Genomic DNA, 23,921 nt, shown 5'->3' on the forward strand with positions numbered 1-23,921 from the left:
ACTCATCCGGTATGTACTTGCGAAGCATGGAAACATGAAACACCGGATGGACAGCTGACAATTTAGGGGGTAAGGCCAACTTATACGCCACTCCACCTACTCTCCTCAGGATTTCAAACGGGCCAACAAACCTTGGGCTAAGCTTGCCCTTCTTTCCGAACCTCATCACACCCTTCATGGGCGATATTTTAAGCCACACGCAATCACCCACCATGAACTCTAAGGGACGAACCCTCCTATCAGCATAACTCTTCTGACGACTCTGAGCTGTCAATAGTCGATCCTGAATCAAACGTACCCACTCCACAGCATCCCTAAGTAAGTCAGTATCCAATGCATCAACCGCAACAGAATCAAACCATCCAATGGGTGATCGACACCTACGACCATACAATGCCTCAAATGGTGCCATTTGAATGCTGGAGTGATAACTGTTATTATAGGCAAACTCTGCTAAGGGCAAGTGTTGGTCCCATCGGGCACCAAAATCAATCACACAGGCCCTAAGCATATCCTCCAACACCTGAATAGTCCGTTCAGACTGACCATCGGTTTGGGGATGAAATGCTGAACTCATCTCTAGTCGCGTACCCAAACCACGCTGTAATGCCTTCCAAAAGTGAGAGGTGAACACTGAACCCCGATCTGATACAATAGAGATAGGCACCCCATGCAGCCTAACAATCTCACGAAGATAGATCCTAGCTAACTGATCCGCATTGTAGCTAGTCTTCACCGGAAGGAAATGGGCTGATTTGGTCAATCGATCCACAATCACCCAGACAGAGTCATACTTACCCAATGCCATGGGTAATCCAGACACGAAGTCCATAGTGATACGCTCCCATTTCCACTCAGGAATGGGCATCCTTTGCATAGGACCACCCGGTTTCTGATGCTCATACTTCACTTGTTGGCAATTTAGACACTTAGCCACAAAATCAATAATGTCTCTCTTCATGCCACACCACCAATAATGTTGTTTCAAGTCATGAAACATCTTTGCCACTCCCGGGTGAATCGAATACTTGGAACAATGAGCCTCCTCTAATATCATACGTACCCATTCACTAACCTTGGGCACACAAATGCGACCATTAATCCTCAAAACTCCTTCCTGATCAAGAGAGGCTGATTTTGCTTCACCACTCAACACTTTGTCTCGAATGGCCCTCAACTTTTCATCTTCAAACTGGTGTGTACGAATCTGGTCCATCAAAGTAGACCTAGCCTCCACAAATGCCAAAATACCATGATGTGTAGAAATATCCAGTCGGACCAACTGTCTAGCCAATGACTGAACCTCCAACGCCAAAGGCCTCTCCACAGCCTTAAGAAAGGCCAAACTACCCATGCTAGATGCTTTGCGACTCAGGGCATCCGCTACCACATTAGCTTTGCCCGGATGATAAAGTATGGTAATGTCATAGTCTTTCAATAACTCTAACCACCTACGCTGCCGCATGTTCAGATTCGGCTGAGAAAAGATATACTTAAGGCTACGGTGGTCAGTATAGACCTCGCAATGCACTCCATAGAGATAATGCCTCCACAACTTCAGAACAAACACCACTGCTGCTAACTCTAAGTCGTGGGTAGGATAGTTCTTCTCATGTACCTTCAACTGTCGAGAAGCATAAGCTATAACTCTACCTTTTTGCATCAATACACCACCCAAGCCGACTCCCGAAGCATCACAAAACACAATAAATGCCACGCCCTCATCGGGTAAGGCTAGAATAGGTGCTGAAGTCAATAATTCCTTGAGCTTTTGAAAGCTCGCCTCACTCTCATCAGTCCACTGAAATGCCACGGTCTTTTGAGTTAGCCTAGTCAATGGGGCTGCAATAGAAGAGAATCCTTGAACAAACCGACGATAGTAGCCTGCCAACCCAATAAAACTCCGAATCTCGGTAACCGAAGTAGGCCTAACCCAATCACGAACCGCTGCAACTTTGGCTGGATCAACCATAATACCATCCTTGGTCACTATATGACCCAAGAATGTCACGGACTCAAGCCAAAACTCACATTTGGAGAATTTTGCATACAACTTCTCCTCTCTCAATCTCTGAAGGACTTTCCTCAGGTGCCTAACATGATCCGCCTCATTCTTGGAATAAACCAAGATGTCATCAATAAACACAATCACAAACGAGTCCAAATAAGGTCGAAATACCCGGTTCATCAACTCCATAAAAGCAGCCGGGGCATTAGTCAACCCGAAGGACATAACCACAAACTCATAATGCCCATAACGAGTCCTGAATGCAGTCTTTGGGATATCAGATTCCCGAACTCTCAACTGATGGTAACCCGACCTCAAATCAATCTTTGAGAACACCGATGCACCTTGAAGCTGGTCAAATAAATCATCAATGCGAGGGAGAGGATACTTGTTCTTGATAGTGACTTTGTTCAACTGTCGATAGTCAATACACATCCTCGTAGTACCATCTTTCTTCTTCACAAATAAAACCGGTGCACCCCACGGTGATACACTAGGTCTAATAAACCCTTTCTTCAATAAATCTTCCAATTGTTCTTTCAACTCTTTCAATTCTGCCGGAGCCATTCGATAAGGAGAAATAGAGATGGGTTTAGTGTCATGCTCCAAATCAATCACAAAATCGATATCACGGTCAGGAGGAACTCCCGGCAAGTCTGTAGGAAATACATCCATAAACTCTCTCACCACCCTCGTAGTCTCTATATGAGATGACTCCGTGGTGAGATCACGTACATGAGCCAAATAAGATAAACAACCCTTATCCATCAAGCGACGAGCACGAATATAAGATATCACCCCCTTAGGATACGAACTCGGATTACCCTTCCATACTAAGCTAGGTAAACCGGAATAAGCTAAGGTCACGGTCTTTGCATAACAATCTAATATAGCATGATAAGGAGATAACCAGTCCATACCCAGTATCACATCAAAATCAAGCATGTCTAATAAAATCAAGTCTGCACGGGTCTCTTTACCCGAAAATATCACCAAACATCCCTTGTATACCCGATCCACTACTAAAGATTCACCTATTGGGGTAGAAATAGTAATAGGCACAATAAGGGACTCACTCACATAATCAATACCCACATCAAAATAAGTCGACACATAAGAATAGGTAGACCCTGGGTCAAATAATACTGAAGCAGAACGATGGCAAACTGGAACAATACCTGTAATAACTGCATCAGAGGCTTCTGCCTCATATCTACCCGGTATAGCATAGCATAACTGACGGTCACCCTTAGCCTGCGAACCACCACGAGCACCACCTCGTACTCTACCCCTAGCACCATGGGTGCCACCTCTAGTATTCTGCGAAGAACCTCGAATAGTTGGAGCATCTATAGAATGAACAACTGGTGCCCCAGGCCGTCCATTAGAAGGAGCACGTTTGGGGCAATCTTGGGCCTTATGCCCAAACTCATCACACACATAACAACCTCGAGGACCTGAACTCCGTGGGGAATAACTAGAAGTGTTAAAACGACCTCCGGAGCTCGAAGAACCCTGAATAGCTGTCTGGACTGGTCTGCCCTGATAACCATGGGTTCCTGAACCCGAATATTCTCTACCCTGGGAGGAATGATTGCTGAACTGACCCTGCCGACGGAACCTCTTGACCCCGCCCTGTCTAGCACGTCGGATACTCTCTATCATCCTGGCATGATCAATAATACTCTGAAACGTACCCCCAGACAGTACAAGAGAGGCTGTAGCCTCCTGGAGATAACCGGCGAATCCCTTCACTAGTTTGCGAATCCGCTCGAACTCGGTGGGAATACTCGACATAGCATAACGAGATAACTCATGGAAGCGAGTCTCGTACTCAGATACAGATAGGGAGCCCTGCTCCAGTCTGTCAAACTCATCCCTACGCTGATCACGAAGGCTATAAGGCACAAATCTCTCAAGGAACACCTCAGTAAACTGTTCCCAACTCATCATAGGAGAACCAATAGGTCTACGAGCCAGAACTGACCTCCACCATTCTTTGGCCACTCCCGCAAATTGATATGAAGTGTAAGCAACTCCATGTGCCTCTAAAATGCCTAGGTTGAACAACCTATCTTGACACTCAGTCAAAAAGTCATAGGCTTTTTCTCTGGCTTTACCATCAAACCTTGGAGGTGCCAATCGAACGAACCTTTCGAAACTCTTCTGCTCAGCTACCGACATGGCAGCATTAGCAGAAACTGGCGGAGCTGCAAATCTCGGAGGTGCAATAGAAGGCATTGAAGATGAACCAGGAGTCTGAAATCCTACACTAGGCCCCTGAACTGGCGGTGTAGCACCAACTGTGATAGGAGAACCTATAGTACCTGAAATAATACCAGAGGTAGGAGCACCATCCAGTCTAGCCAATAATCGAACCAATAGCTCCTGAAGCATCGGAGTACTATCGGGAACCACAGGAGGCTGGGATGGCCTCTCCTCCTCAGTCTTCTGCTCTAAGTCATCCTCATGCTCATACATGGGCTCAGGTGATAGCTCTCTAGCTCGTCCACGAGCAGGTGCCGCTCCCCTTGCCCGGCCTCTGACTCCACCACGTTCTCTACCTCGCCCGCGTACTGGGGCTCGAGCAGCAGGTGCATCCTCACCCTCAGTAATTGTGGCTCTAGTCCTCACCATCTGCGCAGAAGGAATAGATCAGAGGTATACAACACTTGATATGAATAAATCGCACGAAGGGAGTAAAAAGAAAGAGATTTTCCTATTAAGTATCTTGTAGCCTCTCGAAGATAAGTACGGACGTCTACGTACCGATCCGCAAGACTCTACTAGACACCCTGCTCTTTAACTTATGAGACCGGTGAACCTAGGGCTCTGATACCAATTGTCACGACCCAAAAACTGAGGTCATGATGGCACACATCTCAAAACCCAATCTGATGTGTAACCCTAAAAATAAAATTCATACAAGACTCCCAAAGGGGAAAGTGATTCCACGATTTAAATAAAAAGAAAAAAAAACAATGAAGAAATTATCCCAAAACCTGGTGTCATAAGTATAAAGAGCATCTAATACAAGGTTCGAATCTGAAGATACAACATAAGTCTCTGAATGATACAAAAGACTGAAAAATAAAGATAGACTAGTGACGATCCGAATTCTGGGACCTCACCACTAATCTGAGAATTACACAATCCGCTAGAATATTAACTGCCACGTGGGGTACCCCGACTAGTATCTGCATCAAAAAGGGACACAGAAGTAGGGGTGAGTACAATTCACATGTACTCAGTAGGTTTTAGCTGACTGAGTATAAGGAATTAATCAAACCTATGAAATAAACTAAGGAACGCTTCCACCTGCATATAGAAAAGTCCCACTTCGGCATCGGTGCCGCCAGTTTATATATATAGTGGCACGAATAAAGTATAATAACAACTCATAATCACAACTAATCAAATAATTCAAGCAGCACAAATGTCAATGCAATGCAATGCAATATAATGATGCAATGATGTGGTGGTACGGTGGAATCAAGACTGTCGCACAGCCTGTCGTATACACCTGCTGAGCTGTGCTACCAAGCAGGACCCATGGGGGTCTCACAGACCATATACCTCAATCACAATATCTCATTATCCTTGCCACCTCCTCGTGGTCAAGGGATCACAATGCATCCACTACCCTGCCGGAAAACTGCCTCGGTCAGGGACTCAAGATACAAAGGTTAGGATCACAATGCATCCACTACCCTGCCAGAAAACTGCCTCGGTCAGGGACTCAAGATACAAAGGTTGGGATCACAATGCATCCACTACCCTGCCGGAAAACTGCCTCGGTCAGGGACTCAAGATACAAAGGTTTAAAGGTGTTTCATTTTCTTTCTCAAAAAGAATTTCCATATTTCTCAACTTCCCAGGTTTCATGATATGATGAATGAGGATGAATGCATCAAAACACATATGCATGGAAGTAATAATCAACTCACATGTGGTATAAGGTTCAAAGTTCTCAAAACTTAACCTACACATGATATTCACCCTCAATAAATAGTAATGGGAAGAACACACTTTCATTTAAATATTCACCCCTTTCTCAACAATATTTCAATACTCAAGTATGCTCAAAACCCCCAACTCAATCTCTCAGGCGGCATCACAAGTCAAATAATATACTCAAGCCTCTCTCTTAGGCAAATCATAATTCACATGCTCTCAAAGCAAATAAGATAACAAATAAGGCCCCCACACGGGCTATGTAATACAAATAAACCCCGTCACGGCAACACATTAATAAATAAGCCTCCACACGGATATCACAATATATATAACATTCTCAACTCATACTACAACCCCATCCCAAAGTCTATAACATATGAATGATTAATTACCCCATCTCAATCTCAAAGAAAGATAGCCAAACCTACCTCAATTGCCGAAACCGCACTCGAATACCTCCACCGGACAAGTAACTCTCGAATTCAGCGCTCGGAATGACAACCCACTATCAACAATGAAACATACACATCACAAGGAGTCCAATGACACCCATATTGATAGGTTTCGGAATCGGGGGTAAAATAGTCCAAAAATTAACTATTTTCGAAAAGGGTCAAATCTGTAAATTTATTGAACAATCCCATTCTATTGGTAATAAGGAACTCATGGTTGAAAAACCCAAAAAAATAGAGCTCAAAACGAGTTGGAAATCACAATTTTCCTTAAATTCGGATTAGGGAAGAAACAAGGATTTTTGGGGTTTGAAACTAAAATTTAAGAGTTAAAATCGTCAAAAACTTAATGAAAAAGGAAGGTTTTAGGTCAAAAATCACTTACCCAATACTTTGCCTCGAAAATCTCTTCTCAAATCACCTCAAGGAGTTCAAGAACTCAAACAAATGTTGAAAAATATTGAAATGAGAAGAAAGGGGCATTTTCTGCCCAAAAAGTTACTGTTCACGCGTGTTACTGTTCACGCGTGTTACTGTTCACGCGTGTTTTGTACAAATTTACGAAAATCACCCTCAAGGTCATTACAATATCCACCACTAAAAAGGATGTTCGTCCTCGAACATAAGATAAAATAAAGTACCTGGGGTCTCAAAAAGCTGAGGGTATCGAGCCTGCATATCAGACTCTAACTCCCAAGTCGCCTCCTCAGCAGGCCGATGCTGCCACTGCACCTTGACCGAAGCGACCTCCTTGGTCCCGAGTCTACGAAGCCGCCTATCTAGAATAACTGTCGGCTCCTCCTCATAAGTCAAATCCGGACTCAACTCTACCGCATCATAAGAAATCACATGAGACTCATCCGGTATGTACTTGCGAAGCATGGAAACATGAAACACCGGATGGACAGCTGACAATTTAGGGGGTAAGGCCAACTTATACGCCACTCCACCTACTCTCCTCAGGATTTCAAACGGGCCAACAAACCTTGGGCTAAGCTTGCCCTTCTTTCCGAACCTCATCACACCCTTCATGGGCGATATTTTAAGCCACACGCAATCACCCACCATGAACTCTAAGGGACGAACCCTCCTATCAGCATAACTCTTCTGACGACTCTGAGCTGTCAATAGTCGATCCTGAATCAAACGTACCCACTCCACAGCATCCCTAAGTAAGTCAGTATCCAATGCATCAACCGCAACAGAATCAAACCATCCAATGGGTGATCGACACCTACGACCATACAATGCCTCAAATGGTGCCATTTGAATGCTGGAGTGATAACTGTTATTATAGGCAAACTCTGCTAAGGGCAAGTGTTGGTCCCATCGGGCACCAAAATCAATCACACAGGCCCTAAGCATATCCTCCAACACCTGAATAGTCCGTTCAGACTGACCATCGGTTTGGGGATGAAATGCTGAACTCATCTCTAGTCGCGTACCCAAACCACGCTGTAATGCCTTCCAAAAGTGAGAGGTGAACACTGAACCCCGATCTGATACAATAGAGATAGGCACCCCATGCAGCCTAACAATCTCACGAAGATAGATCCTAGCTAACTGATCCGCATTGTAGCTAGTCTTCACCGGAAGGAAATGGGCTGATTTGGTCAATCGATCCACAATCACCCAGACAGAGTCATACTTACCCAATGCCATGGGTAATCCAGACACGAAGTCCATAGTGATACGCTCCCATTTCCACTCAGGAATGGGCATCCTTTGCATAGGACCACCCGGTTTCTGATGCTCATACTTCACTTGTTGGCAATTTAGACACTTAGCCACAAAATCAATAATGTCTCTCTTCATGCCACACCACCAATAATGTTGTTTCAAGTCATGAAACATCTTTGCCACTCCCGGGTGAATCGAATACTTGGAACAATGAGCCTCCTCTAATATCATACGTACCCATTCACTAACCTTGGGCACACAAATGCGACCATTAATCCTCAAAACTCCTTCCTGATCAAGAGAGGCTGATTTTGCTTCACCACTCAACACTTTGTCTCGAATGGCCCTCAACTTTTCATCTTCAAACTGGTGTGTACGAATCTGGTCCATCAAAGTAGACCTAGCCTCCACAAATGCCAAAATACCATGATGTGTAGAAATATCCAGTCGGACCAACTGTCTAGCCAATGACTGAACCTCCAACGCCAAAGGCCTCTCCACAGCCTTAAGAAAGGCCAAACTACCCATGCTAGATGCTTTGCGACTCAGGGCATCCGCTACCACATTAGCTTTGCCCGGATGATAAAGTATGGTAATGTCATAGTCTTTCAATAACTCTAACCACCTACGCTGCCGCATGTTCAGATTCGGCTGAGAAAAGATATACTTAAGGCTACGGTGGTCAGTATAGACCTCGCAATGCACTCCATAGAGATAATGCCTCCACAACTTCAGAACAAACACCACTGCTGCTAACTCTAAGTCGTGGGTAGGATAGTTCTTCTCATGTACCTTCAACTGTCGAGAAGCATAAGCTATAACTCTACCTTTTTGCATCAATACACCACCCAAGCCGACTCCCGAAGCATCACAAAACACAATAAATGCCACGCCCTCATCGGGTAAGGCTAGAATAGGTGCTGAAGTCAATAATTCCTTGAGCTTTTGAAAGCTCGCCTCACTCTCATCAGTCCACTGAAATGCCACGGTCTTTTGAGTTAGCCTAGTCAATGGGGCTGCAATAGAAGAGAATCCTTGAACAAACCGACGATAGTAGCCTGCCAACCCAATAAAACTCCGAATCTCGGTAACCGAAGTAGGCCTAACCCAATCACGAACCGCTGCAACTTTGGCTGGATCAACCATAATACCATCCTTGGTCACTATATGACCCAAGAATGTCACGGACTCAAGCCAAAACTCACATTTGGAGAATTTTGCATACAACTTCTCCTCTCTCAATCTCTGAAGGACTTTCCTCAGGTGCCTAACATGATCCGCCTCATTCTTGGAATAAACCAAGATGTCATCAATAAACACAATCACAAACGAGTCCAAATAAGGTCGAAATACCCGGTTCATCAACTCCATAAAAGCAGCCGGGGCATTAGTCAACCCGAAGGACATAACCACAAACTCATAATGCCCATAACGAGTCCTGAATGCAGTCTTTGGGATATCAGATTCCCGAACTCTCAACTGATGGTAACCCGACCTCAAATCAATCTTTGAGAACACCGATGCACCTTGAAGCTGGTCAAATAAATCATCAATGCGAGGGAGAGGATACTTGTTCTTGATAGTGACTTTGTTCAACTGTCGATAGTCAATACACATCCTCGTAGTACCATCTTTCTTCTTCACAAATAAAACCGGTGCACCCCACGGTGATACACTAGGTCTAATAAACCCTTTCTTCAATAAATCTTCCAATTGTTCTTTCAACTCTTTCAATTCTGCCGGAGCCATTCGATAAGGAGAAATAGAGATGGGTTTAGTGTCATGCTCCAAATCAATCACAAAATCGATATCACGGTCAGGAGGAACTCCCGGCAAGTCTGTAGGAAATACATCCATAAACTCTCTCACCACCCTCGTAGTCTCTATATGAGATGACTCCGTGGTGAGATCACGTACATGAGCCAAATAAGATAAACAACCCTTATCCATCAAGCGACGAGCACGAATATAAGATATCACCCCCTTAGGATACGAACTCGGATTACCCTTCCATACTAAGCTAGGTAAACCGGAATAAGCTAAGGTCACGGTCTTTGCATAACAATCTAATATAGCATGATAAGGAGATAACCAGTCCATACCCAGTATCACATCAAAATCAAGCATGTCTAATAAAATCAAGTCTGCACGGGTCTCTTTACCCGAAAATATCACCAAACATCCCTTGTATACCCGATCCACTACTAAAGATTCACCTATTGGGGTAGAAATAGTAATAGGCACAATAAGGGACTCACTCACATAATCAATACCCACATCAAAATAAGTCGACACATAAGAATAGGTAGACCCTGGGTCAAATAATACTGAAGCAGAACGATGGCAAACTGGAACAATACCTGTAATAACTGCATCAGAGGCTTCTGCCTCATATCTACCCGGTATAGCATAGCATAACTGACGGTCACCCTTAGCCTGCGAACCACCACGAGCACCACCTCGTACTCTACCCCTAGCACCATGGGTGCCACCTCTAGTATTCTGCGAAGAACCTCGAATAGTTGGAGCATCTATAGAATGAACAACTGGTGCCCCAGGCCGTCCATTAGAAGGAGCACGTTTGGGGCAATCTTGGGCCTTATGCCCAAACTCATCACACACATAACAACCTCGAGGACCTGAACTCCGTGGGGAATAACTAGAAGTGTTAAAACGACCTCCGGAGCTCGAAGAACCCTGAATAGCTGTCTGGACTGGTCTGCCCTGATAACCATGGGTTCCTGAACCCGAATATTCTCTACCCTGGGAGGAATGATTGCTGAACTGACCCTGCCGACGGAACCTCTTGACCCCGCCCTGTCTAGCACGTCGGATACTCTCTATCATCCTGGCATGATCAATAATACTCTGAAACGTACCCCCAGACAGTACAAGAGAGGCTGTAGCCTCCTGGAGATAACCGGCGAATCCCTTCACTAGTTTGCGAATCCGCTCGAACTCGGTGGGAATACTCGACATAGCATAACGAGATAACTCATGGAAGCGAGTCTCGTACTCAGATACAGATAGGGAGCCCTGCTCCAGTCTGTCAAACTCATCCCTACGCTGATCACGAAGGCTATAAGGCACAAATCTCTCAAGGAACACCTCAGTAAACTGTTCCCAACTCATCATAGGAGAACCAATAGGTCTACGAGCCAGAACTGACCTCCACCATTCTTTGGCCACTCCCGCAAATTGATATGAAGTGTAAGCAACTCCATGTGCCTCTAAAATGCCTAGGTTGAACAACCTATCTTGACACTCAGTCAAAAAGTCATAGGCTTTTTCTCTGGCTTTACCATCAAACCTTGGAGGTGCCAATCGAACGAACCTTTCGAAACTCTTCTGCTCAGCTACCGACATGGCAGCATTAGCAGAAACTGGCGGAGCTGCAAATCTCGGAGGTGCAATAGAAGGCATTGAAGATGAACCAGGAGTCTGAAATCCTACACTAGGCCCCTGAACTGGCGGTGTAGCACCAACTGTGATAGGAGAACCTATAGTACCTGAAATAATACCAGAGGTAGGAGCACCATCCAGTCTAGCCAATAATCGAACCAATAGCTCCTGAAGCATCGGAGTACTATCGGGAACCACAGGAGGCTGGGATGGCCTCTCCTCCTCAGTCTTCTGCTCTAAGTCATCCTCATGCTCATACATGGGCTCAGGTGATAGCTCTCTAGCTCGTCCACGAGCAGGTGCCGCTCCCCTTGCCCGGCCTCTGACTCCACCACGTTCTCTACCTCGCCCGCGTACTGGGGCTCGAGCAGCAGGTGCATCCTCACCCTCAGTAATTGTGGCTCTAGTCCTCACCATCTGCGCAGAAGGAATAGATCAGAGGTATACAACACTTGATATGAATAAATCGCACGAAGGGAGTAAAAAGAAAGAGATTTTCCTATTAAGTATCTTGTAGCCTCTCGAAGATAAGTACGGACGTCTACGTACCGATCCGCAAGACTCTACTAGACACCCTGCTCTTTAACTTATGAGACCGGTGAACCTAGGGCTCTGATACCAATTGTCACGACCCAAAAACTGAGGTCATGATGGCACACATCTCAAAACCCAATCTGATGTGTAACCCTAAAAATAAAATTCATACAAGACTCCCAAAGGGGAAAGTGATTCCACGATTTAAATAAAAAGAAAAAAAAACAATGAAGAAATTATCCCAAAACCTGGTGTCATAAGTATAAAGAGCATCTAATACAAGGTTCGAATCTGAAGATACAACATAAGTCTCTGAATGATACAAAAGACTGAAAAATAAAGATAGACTAGTGACGATCCGAATTCTGGGACCTCACCACTAATCTGAGAATTACACAATCCGCTAGAATATTAACTGCCACGTGGGGTACCCCGACTAGTATCTGCATCAAAAAGGGACACAGAAGTAGGGGTGAGTACAATTCACATGTACTCAGTAGGTTTTAGCTGACTGAGTATAAGGAATTAATCAAACCTATGAAATAAACTAAGGAACGCTTCCACCTGCATATAGAAAAGTCCCACTTCGGCATCGGTGCCGCCAGTTTATATATATAGTGGCACGAATAAAGTATAATAACAACTCATAATCACAATTAATCAAATAATTCAAGCAGCACAAATGTCAATGCAATGCAATGCAATATAATGATGCAATGATGTGGTGGTACGGTGGAATCAAGACTGTCGCACAGCCTGTCGTATACACCTGCTGAGCTGTGCTACCAAGCAGGACCCATGGGGGTCTCACAGACCATATACCTCAATCACAATATCTCATTATCCTTGCCACCTCCTCGTGGTCAAGGGATCACAATGCATCCACTACCCTGCCGGAAAACTGCCTCGGTCAGGGACTCAAGATACAAAGGTTAGGATCACAATGCATCCACTACCCTGCCAGAAAACTGCCTCGGTCAGGGACTCAAGATACAAAGGTTGGGATCACAATGCATCCACTACCCTGCCGGAAAACTGCCTCGGTCAGGGACTCAAGATACAAAGGTTTAAAGGTGTTTCATTTTCTTTCTCAAAAAGAATTTCCATATTTCTCAACTTCCCAGGTTTCATGATATGATGAATGAGGATGAATGCATCAAAACACATATGCATGGAAGTAATAATCAACTCACATGTGGTATAAGGTTCAAAGTTCTCAAAACTTAACCTACACATGATATTCACCCTCAATAAATAGTAATGGGAAGAACACACTTTCATTTAAATATTCACCCCTTTCTCAACAATATTTCAATACTCAAGTATGCTCAAAACCCCCAACTCAATCTCTCAGGCGGCATCACAAGTCAAATAATATACTCAAGCCTCTCTCTTAGGCAAATCATAATTCACATGCTCTCAAAGCAAATAAGATAACAAATAAGGCCCCCACACGGGCTATGTAATACAAATAAACCCCGTCACGGCAACACATTAATAAATAAGCCTCCACACGGATATCACAATATATATAACATTCTCAACTCATACTACAACCCCATCCCAAAGTCTATAACATATGAATGATTAATTACCCCATCTCAATCTCAAAGAAAGATAGCCAAACCTACCTCAATTGCCGAAACCGCACTCGAATACCTCCACCGGACAAGTAACTCTCGAATTCAGCGCTCGGAATGACAACCCACTATCAACAATGAAACATACACGTCACAAGGAGTCCAATGACACCCATATTGATAGGTTTCGGAATCGGGGGTAAAATAGTCCAAAAATTAACTATTTTCGAAAAGGGTCAAATCTGTAAATTTATTGAACAATCCCATTCTATTGGTAATAAGGAACTCATGGTTGAAAAACCCAAAAAAATAGAGCTCAAAACGAGTTGGAAATCACAATTTTCCTTAAATTCGGATTAGGGAAGAAACAAGGATTTTTGGGGTTTGAAACTAAAATTTAAGAGTTAAAATCGTCAAAAACTTAATGAAAAAGGAAGGTTTTAGGTCAAAAATCACTTACCCAATACTTTGCCTCGAAAATCTCTTCTCAAATCACCTCAAGGAGTTCAAGAACTCAAACAAATGTTGAAAAATATTGAAATGAGAAGAAAGGGGCATTTTCTGCCCAAAAAGTTACTGTTCACGCGTGTTACTGTTCACGCGTGTTACTGTTCACGCGTGTTTTGTACAAATTTACGAAAATCACCCTCAAGGTCATTACATATTGGCACTTTGTAAATTTATTTCTTTATATTTTGACATTCTTTAGTGAAAATTCAGACTTGGTCACTGCTTCAACCCTCTACCAAGCATCCAACTGAGAGAGAGTAATTTAGGCTAACCCTTATTTTATCTATGAATATCCATATTACTGCGAGTTGAATATGGGTTGTAGTTCATACTTTAACCATTTAACCCATTAAAATATGAACGAGTTGACTAAATATAAATTCATTTTACTGGCATTAGTCCTTTTATCATTGATATTATGAGACTTTGAAAGTCAATATATTGAACACAATTTACAAGTGAGGAGCTACCTAACTTTACCAAAGTGCAATTTTGATACAAATTGGTTATAAGTCAATAACCACCAAATTAATTAGGTCATATGATCCTAGGTTTAGTACAATCCAATTTTTTAGGATATTTACAAATTCATGCATATTGCTGTAAAAAAACAATATTTAAAAATATATTACATTATATATGTGATGAAAGATTAAGCTTTCTAATTGAATATGAGAAAGTCATTATCAATGAACTTCCGAGCAATTCTCAATCAACATATGTGATTAATATATAATTCTTATAAAGATAATAAATACACAAGGATACTCTGTTTCTAGAGCATGGTGAGTGATACGTCTGACAAACGTCGATGAAGATCACAAGCAAGAATTGAAACTCGAGAATTGAACACAAGCAAAGCTAGAGCTTTTGTTTAACTTAAATAATAGTCTAAGCTTTGTTCACGATAAACAATACGATTTGATTTTTATGATGTATACCTAATTCATACATCGTATGTTGTATCCTTATCATTAAAATACTTAAAATCGATATATTGACTTAAAAACCGATATATTGAATAGAATTTTAATTTCTACTTCGGATATTAGTAAGAAAAAGCAAAGGATTTTTTAATTTCTACTTTGGATATTAGTAAGAAAAAGCAAAGGATTGAGGAATTGTACCTTATTATTAATTAATATCTCCCATTAAATTTGACAATTACAAGTGAGGAGCTATACCCAACTTTAATTAGTGCAATTTCTTAGAGAAACTAGTTACAAGTCATTAACCTAAAAATAAATTAGGCCCAAATAATCATAGCTAGGTTAAACTTAAATAATATTTCACTTTAAATGTAATTCACATAATTGATTTCTATTAAAAAGGATGAAGAGAATATTCAATCAAATAAGGACTTAATTAGTTAGTAGAAATGCTACAAATTTTAATTGTAACTTGAGGAACTTGTATTAGTTCTTTTTCCCTGCCATTTTTCAATTTACAGAAATTTCTTAAAAACATGATAATCTGGATACATTAATTCAATAATTTGGATACACTAATTCAGTAATTTGGATACATTAATCGGTGTTTTATGTATCGCCAGATAATATTTAAAGCATGATACATTGAACATAGAGATAATTTATGAACCAGAATTAATGTATCCGGATTTTTGAATTAATGTATCCGGATTATTGAATTAATGTATCCGGATGGAAAAAAGGGATTTTTGAAATTTTTTTGAAATGGATGGGAGTAATGGAAATATGGTAAATAAAGGAATGTAATTAGGTAATATATATAAAGGTGTCAAAAATATGAAAAAACATTAATTAATGGGTAATCTAGCCAAGTAACCTTTATAATTAATATTAACTGGTTTTGTCATGCATGTATCCTCAAGATAACTATTTAGAATTTTTTCAAAAATTTGTATAAATTATTTATTGGAGCAATTATAGATTTGGAAAAACTACTAATATCTTTTGGGAATCTTAAAAGCGATACTTCTTTTTAACCATTTTTGTTTAGTTAAAACGAAATTTGAAATGGACTAATAGTAGTAACTTGCGTGAACATTTGGAATCCGTTTGGATTGACTGAAAAAAATAGTTTTTAAGTCAAAAAATAAAAAATCAAACTTAAATGACTTATAAGTTAAAAAATAAAAAGTAGAGAGAGTTCTACTTTTAATTTTTTAACTTATTTTAAATCATTTTTAAATTTGCCAAACACAATCATAAACTAAAAATGAATTAAAAGTTTGATTTGATCAAAAGCCCCCACACGACTCTCAAATTCAACATGTAATAGATTTCGAGAAACAAAGTCAGTGTTTAATCATTTGCCCCATATTTTGAGATGCTTCCTCCATATGTCCATTGTTTGAAACCGCAAATATATTTTCTTGATATGCATTGACTAAAGGTTATAAGTTGCAATTTGAATAGCATGTAGTTGTCACAATGACAAGGACGGGAGGATAAGATCGCACATTTATTGATATCAAGTTTGTAAAAAAAATCAAATTCTTGTTAGCGATTATTTATGAGGAAAAAAAGGAAATTATGAAAACTTAGTAATTTTAGATTAAATTTTATATTTATATTATAAAATTTATTATTGAATTTTATGCAGAGAATTATAATGATTTTAAACATTGTTACATAACTTCCATAAACAAAAACAAAACAAACAAAAAAAAAACTAGCCTCGTGCACTAACCTGCCGCTATGGGTGGTATCCGTGAAAGGACCTAATTGCATTCTATATATTTAGTTGTGTTTTAATGGTAATAGGACATTTTTGCGGTATTCTGCCAAACCCCACAATGGAAATATATTTCTGTATGTGGCATAATGCAACATGCAATTCTTACTGAAAACTCCAGTTATTTCCTGCACATATTTATGAAGTAAAACACAAGTCAGATAAAAGTAATATTTTGATAAAACTCTCTGTTCTTTTAGACAAGGGAAAAAGCTCAAACATATCATGAACTTTCAGAAATGGATCAGCCATGCCGTCCATTAATATTTGGACTTATTAATGTCGTCACTGTGACCAAAAGTCCATATTGGTATCACTCTTCACTGAAAGTTCTATAGTATATTTGAGTTTTTTTTCTATTAATTAAACATGACCAGATTGTTTGAGTTGACTATATGAATCATATATGTTTAGCTTGTAATTTACAGGAGTAATTACCTGTTGTGGGAAGTCACCGTCTTCAATTTGAGAATTAATCAAAAGCCTTGCCGCACGGTGGAGTGGCCTTGGATCTGTATCAACCTGTCCAAATAGGAAAGTTGGTAAAGAAATCTTTTTAAAGAAAAGTTTTACTACTGTGACTAGAATAAATTACAGCCTTTACTAGTAACAAGGAATTAACCTGGCCAGTGTGAATCAATCCCATCAATGCCCATGCAGTGTCAATCCTAAAAACATCATAGGGTTATTTAATAGAAAATTTTGGGTAACAGAGAGGAAAGGCTCGCAAGAAACGCGTCTCCAAACCCTGTCTTGGCAAATTCTTCTTCAATCTCTCTAGAACGAAATCAAGGGACAAAGATCCATGCGCTCTGTAGCATTAACTTGGCGTCCAGATAGGCTATGATTTATGAGTAGTAGAATGTGGTTAGAGAATGTGTACATAATATAGATTTGATGGGAGATTTATGATTAAGTCTGCAGGCATAGTGTTTGGATGGATAAAACGAGTAATATAAATAAAAGAGATGCAATTTGTATGTTGATATGTTATTGTATGAATCCTTTGACGGGTATTCTGTGTAGATATGACTTAATTGATAAATTATAAGATGAATATGTGAACGTGAGGAACGATAGAGGAATTTCATGAGCTAGTAGCCTAAAAATAGAATTAATTACCATTAACAAGGGTGATCTTATCACAGCATTTTTGAGGGGTATAGTAGTATTGCTTTATTTATGGTTAGGCCGGTGATCACGATAAAGGGGAGGAGGTTCGTAGTTGATTAATTGGAGTTAGACTTGACTTAGATTCATGTATATTCTTGAGTTAAATTCTTTTTGATTGGTCTTCGGACATATTTGACTTGATGATGTGAATTTGGATGCTTGAGATGCATGAGTGGATCGGGTACCATGTCAGCATATATGCATTATGTATATTATTTCACATTAGATTGGGTACCACGGCGATATATATATATATTGTATATTTTATTATACGTTAGATCGTGTATCATGCAGGCACACTCACACACACATTATATATTATGAGATTCTATTGATCAACTAAAGAGCATATTCCAAAGGAAGCTCCTGCTTTAGTTCTTAATTTGATTAGGTTTGAGATTTTTGTTTGTGCCCGTAACCTATTTACTTTCATAGAAATATTGTAAAGGGTGTTTGAGTGTTGAAGTTTTGCTTTCTACTATCTAGAGTAGGAGTGTTGTGATAGTCTTGAAAGGGGTTGTTACAATTGATTTGATGGTAAGAGTGAAAGGTACTATAGTTAATCTCTTTGGTTATAGAGACTAATTAATCTAAAATTGCTCGAGTTTTAGTGGAGATTTGAGGAAAATACTGTGAGGATAAGCAATGATTTTTTACTCTCTTAAGCAAGCTCAGTATTAAAATTTTCGAACATATATATGTATTGGGGAGATATTTGTGTGGCATCTACATTTTGGTTGCGGAATTAGCGTGGTATATCAGTAGATAGCCTCATTGTCTAGCTAGATAGGTTTCCCCTTATATATCAGTAATATTATCACCGTTTTTTTAGTTTCTGGTCCCTCGATTTATACTACTACATGTTGTTCATTATGCTTCGGCTATCGTTTCATTTTATTGTGGTTACTATTCCTTTCAATGTATGCTTTTGAATTTTCTCTTATTATTTGTGATTTTATTTTCACCTTTAAAATGTACTTTGAAATGTGTTACTTGAGGCAAGAGTTTTTCGAAAACAACCTCTCTGTCTCTACAAGGCAGCGGCAAAATCTATGTACATTCTACCTTCTCCAGATTCTACCTATGAAATTTCACTAGGTATGTTATATTAGACTCTAGCTAAATGGTGCATTTATCTCTAAATGGTTCATTTCATTGGTGCTCATCTAGATTTTAGCATGTTATTATTGTAGACATATATGTATTAACTTGAGTCGAGAGTCTATTGAAAACACCTCTATCCCCATAAAATATATAAAGAGAAGGTATGTGTATATTCACCCTTCCTAAATCCTATTTATGAAACCATACTGATATGTTGTTGTATGTCTTAACTTTTTATTGGCGCATAAGTTTGAAACTCTCTCAAATATGGACTCTATTTTTAACTAACTCCCAACATAAATTAATACACAATTTTGTTCACGATAGATGGTAGGGTTAGAATTTTATGGCGTGCACCTAACTCGTACATAGTATATTGTGTCCTTTTTACAGAAATTAGTTACAAGTCATTAACCTCAAAATAAATTAAGTTGTAGGGTTAGAATTTTATGGCGTGCACCTAACTCGTACATAGTATATTATGTCCTTTTTACAGAAATTAGTTACAAGTCATTAACATCAAAATAAATTAGGGCTAGGCCATATTATCCTAGTTAGGATTAACTTAAATATTTGACTTTTAAATCACACCTATAATTGATTCTTCGAAAAGGCAAAGAGAAAATTCAATCATGAGTAACTTGCAATTTTCGTTCCTAACGTATGTATTGTTTTGTGATTTATGTCCTATCTTATTAATTGTTTTTTTAGGATTTGCATCCTAATCTTTTTAGTTTCCTGTAAAATTATTTTAAAAAATAATTTTTTCAATTTATTTTAGGGTAAAATAGGAAACCAGCAGTAGAAAGTAAAAAAGAAAGTTATTTAAACTAAAAAATAAAACAAGAAAATGAAAAGCAAACATTTGCTCCCTTTTTTACTACCCATATCTTAGACTTCGTTATTTGTGACGATTTTGAATAGGATAGAACAGCATCCACAATGTAGTCGTTAAAGAGTTTTGTTTAGGAGGAGATTTTCTCTCAACAATTTTAATATTTTCTTTTATATTAGTTTTTTATATATAGGCCATTTGACTAAATCATATAATAATATTATGCTTTTAGTATAAGTTTTTATCATCCAATTTATCACCAACATTGACGCCCTGATTATTTCGAACTCAAACTATCATTAATCAATTTATTGATTACTATTTAAGTTGTATCACTATAACCTAAATAATGCAGACCTATGGAAAAAAGACGGGAAGAATATCCCCCAACTTTCTTGTGGATAAAAAAATTACTTAGGAAAATATTAATTTTGATTTCCTATTTTACCCTTAAAAATAAAGTGAAAAAAATATTTTTTTATGATTTTACAAGAAACTAAGGAGATTAGGACGTGAAATCGTGAATCAATAAGAACAATAAATAAAGTGTAAATCACAAAATAATGCATATATGGTAACTTAAAGGGTAATCTAGTTAAATAACCTTAAAGGACACTAAATGGACCACAAGGAGTATTTATTAACGTACATTATTATATATCATACGTTAAATTTAATTTGTTTGATTAAATTGCCTTTCGTCCCTCTTCAAAATGAGACACAAAAACGCTGACAAACTGTTTAAGAAATTGTATAAGTGAGGTTCGGCCATGAATATCAAATATTATTTATTTTATTTGGGATTTTTAAAAGTTTAAATTAGAGTTGGAATTATGTTTGGTCCAATTTTTTACAAAAAAATAATAATTTAAAATTGAATGTACTTTTTCTAGATATGATTTATACTCCCAATTTCTAAAAGCTGGTAAAATTACCCAATTTGACTAATAAATCAAATCTACTCTAAAAGAATATTGTTTCAATATAGATAGTCACATTTATAGGTTAGATCTCATACTACATACGATTACAAATATTTTTTCACTTTATTTGAAATTGTTAAAACTGGAGTTGAAAATAAAGTTATATTTGGTTATAGTTTTTGCAAAAGTAATATTTGGTTGTTTAATGTACTTTTTTATAAAATAAAAAAAAAACATGAAACGTGATTTAAATGAGGTCATTTTTATAAAAATAAAAATTTACGGCAAAATTTGATAATATAGTAAAAGTGAAAACAGAATTTTAGATCAAAAGCTATTTTTTTATAAAAGCAAAAAAAGAGGGGAAAAAATAATAATTCCCATGGCTAAACTGGTGCTAAATCATTTATTAGGAATTTAGGATATATGTAGATTTGGGAGACCTAAAATTAATGCCTTCTGGGATCGCATACACTAATTTGTAACCAAAATTTAATATGGACCGGAAGTAGCAACTTGCTGCCTTAAACAGAATTTGTACATATGTATTAGAAAGAATTATTCTACTCAATATTTTCACAGCTCGAACACGAAAAATATTTGATTAAGAGATAATCACATTCACATCTCACCACATCCCTCGATGATCACATTCATATCTCGCCACATCCTGAAATCAGAGATTCGACCCTGACTCGACACCTCAACCACAACTTAGGACCCGAAACCCGATACCCGACATTGACCCAGAACTTGCAACATGATCCTGACTTTGACCAAGAACCGAGTCTCAACCCAAATCCAGGACTCGACCTCTACTGGGGATCGGACCAAGAACCCGAGTCTTGACCCAAATCCAGGACTCGACCTCTACTGGGGATTAGACCCTAACTTGACCCATAGAAAACATCAAGTAAGAGCCCGTTTGGATTGGCTTTAAGTTGGTCAAAACCAACTTAAAGTCCCTTTTCAGCTTTTGAACGTGTTTGCCTAATGCTAACTTTAAGCTAGAAAGTTCTTAAAGTCAGTCAAAAATGAAAAGTTAGGATTCCTAACTTTTTTTTTCTAAGTGCTTAAAGTCATTTTCTTTGACCATGGAAATTACTTTTATATCCCTTATATTTTAACTAAATTCCCAAACTACCCTTTTTATTCTTTTAACCCTAAAATTCACATAATTTTCTTCATTTAAGCACTTTTATCCAAACACTCAACTGCTTATTTATAAAAATAACTTTCAACACTTTAAAGTTCTAAAAGCACTTCATACATAAAAGTTACTTTTTTTAAGCCAATCCAAACGGGCTCTAAATCTCAACCAGTAAATTCAAATAAAAGTAAATCTTAAAAATAACTAAAAATTGGGTTGAATTGAAGATCACTTTCTAAATGGATTACTATGAAGGGCAAATTACACCCAATGGCCATTCGACCAAAGTAATTATCAAAAAAATGATCATTCGTTGTATAAGCATGTATAGTCAGTGTATATTTCATGCATAATCAAGCTAATATTTAGTTTTTGAATGTATCATAATGTATATTCAGTGTATAGCTCATGTATAAGTAATCCATATTGTATAATCAATGTATATTTTTTATGATTTTGGCTATTTTTTATGTAAATAAAACAAGTTATATTTGTTGTAAACTAATTAGTTTATTTATATATTTGAAATTGTCCCTATTATGAATTGGGCTTAAATCAGCCCAATATGAATAATAGAAGAACAAATCACTTGCTGAAGAGAATTATAATTATTATTTTTCTTTTTGTAATTTTCATTATTCACAAATTATGCACATATACCAAATATTTAACAACAGCTTAGGCTATGATTTTAGACATTGGTACATCACTTACATTAACACAACAAACAATAAGTTACATTATTTATTTTCTTAAGGACCAAATTGCATTCTATATATTTAGTTGTGTTTTAATGGTAATAGAACATTTTTGCGGTATTCTGCCAAACCCCACAATGGAAATATATTTCTATATGTGGCATAGTGCAACATGCAATTCTTATTGAAAACTCCAGTTATTTCCTGCACATATTTATGAAGTGAAACACAAGTCAGACAAAAGCAATATTTTGATAAAACTTGGTTTTAGCAAATCTATGTTCTTTTAGAAATTGTTTTGCCAGTTTGAAAGAGATTGCTCCTTTATATTTAATTAATCCAGGGAAAAAGCTCAAACATGTCATCGAACTTTTAGAACTGGCTCAGTCATGTCATCCATTACTAGTTTGAGTTTATTTCCATTGAACAATATCAATCAAATATGACCAGCTTGTTTGAGTTGACTATATGAATCATCTATGTTCGCTTCATTTAACTCCAGTCTATTTCGTTCCACTACTTAACAGCTTGTTCTTCTAACGGTCGAAATATCTTCTCCTTTGTTTAGCTTGTAATTTACAGAGTATTTACCTGTTGTGGGAAGTCACCATCTTCCATCTGAGAATTAATCAAAAGCCTTGCCGCATGGTGGAGGGGCCTTGGATCTCTATCAACCTATGCAATTAGGAAAGTTGGTAAAGAACTCTTTTAAAGAAAGGTTTTACTCTGTGGAATAAATTACAGCATGTACTAATGGCATAATACACAAACAGACATTCACTGTTGGCTTCAGCTGGCAAGTAAGCACTCCAACTTTGAGAGTGCACATCTAGATAACTCAACTTGGTCTCAACTAGAAACTAAACACTCCAACTCGTCTCCATTGTATCGCGTGGACACCCGTTGCTGACGTGTAACATAAATTTTGGAGGTGTCTAGATGATCATTTGTAAGTTGAAGTGTTCAACTGACACAGTCGAGATGAGTTGAAGTGACTAAATGTGCACTCTCAAAATTGTAGTGCTTACTTATCAGCTGAGACCAAGTTTGAGTGTCTGTTTATGTATTATGCCTTTACTAATAGTAACAAGGAACTAACCTGGCCAGAGTGAATCAACCCCATCAATGCCCATGAAGTTTGTACAAGATTTGAGTGTTCTGTTTCAAGCTCTCTATATACCTGTTTGATCAAATACA

The 23,921-nt window shown here is 38.6% G+C and overlaps 1 protein-coding gene across 3 annotated transcripts in view; it reads right to left on the bottom strand.

The window, feature by feature from the left end:
* The window catches only part of LOC129870822 (beta-amyrin synthase), a 52,888-nt gene that overhangs the window by 19,930 nt on the left and 9,037 nt on the right, over positions 1-23,921 (bottom strand). For 2 of the 3 annotated variants that reach the window (XM_055945697.1, XM_055945696.1), the window contains 3 exons: positions 23,824-23,904; positions 23,316-23,399; positions 22,616-22,928 (listed from right to left, as the gene is read on the bottom strand). The exons of the other annotated variant lie outside the window; for it this stretch is intronic. In XM_055945697.1, coding sequence (XP_055801672.1) covers positions 22,806-22,928; positions 23,316-23,399; positions 23,824-23,904 — 288 coding nt within the window. In that variant the 3' untranslated portion in view covers positions 22,616-22,805. Of the gene's footprint in view, positions 1-22,615; positions 22,929-23,315; positions 23,400-23,823; positions 23,905-23,921 lie in introns of those variants that run through there. 3 annotated transcript variants of the gene reach the window in all.

The sequence above is a fragment of the Solanum dulcamara genome, chromosome 10 (assembly GCF_947179165.1).
Source record: "Solanum dulcamara chromosome 10, daSolDulc1.2, whole genome shotgun sequence".
Classification (NCBI taxonomy): Eukaryota; Viridiplantae; Streptophyta; class Magnoliopsida; order Solanales; family Solanaceae; genus Solanum; species Solanum dulcamara.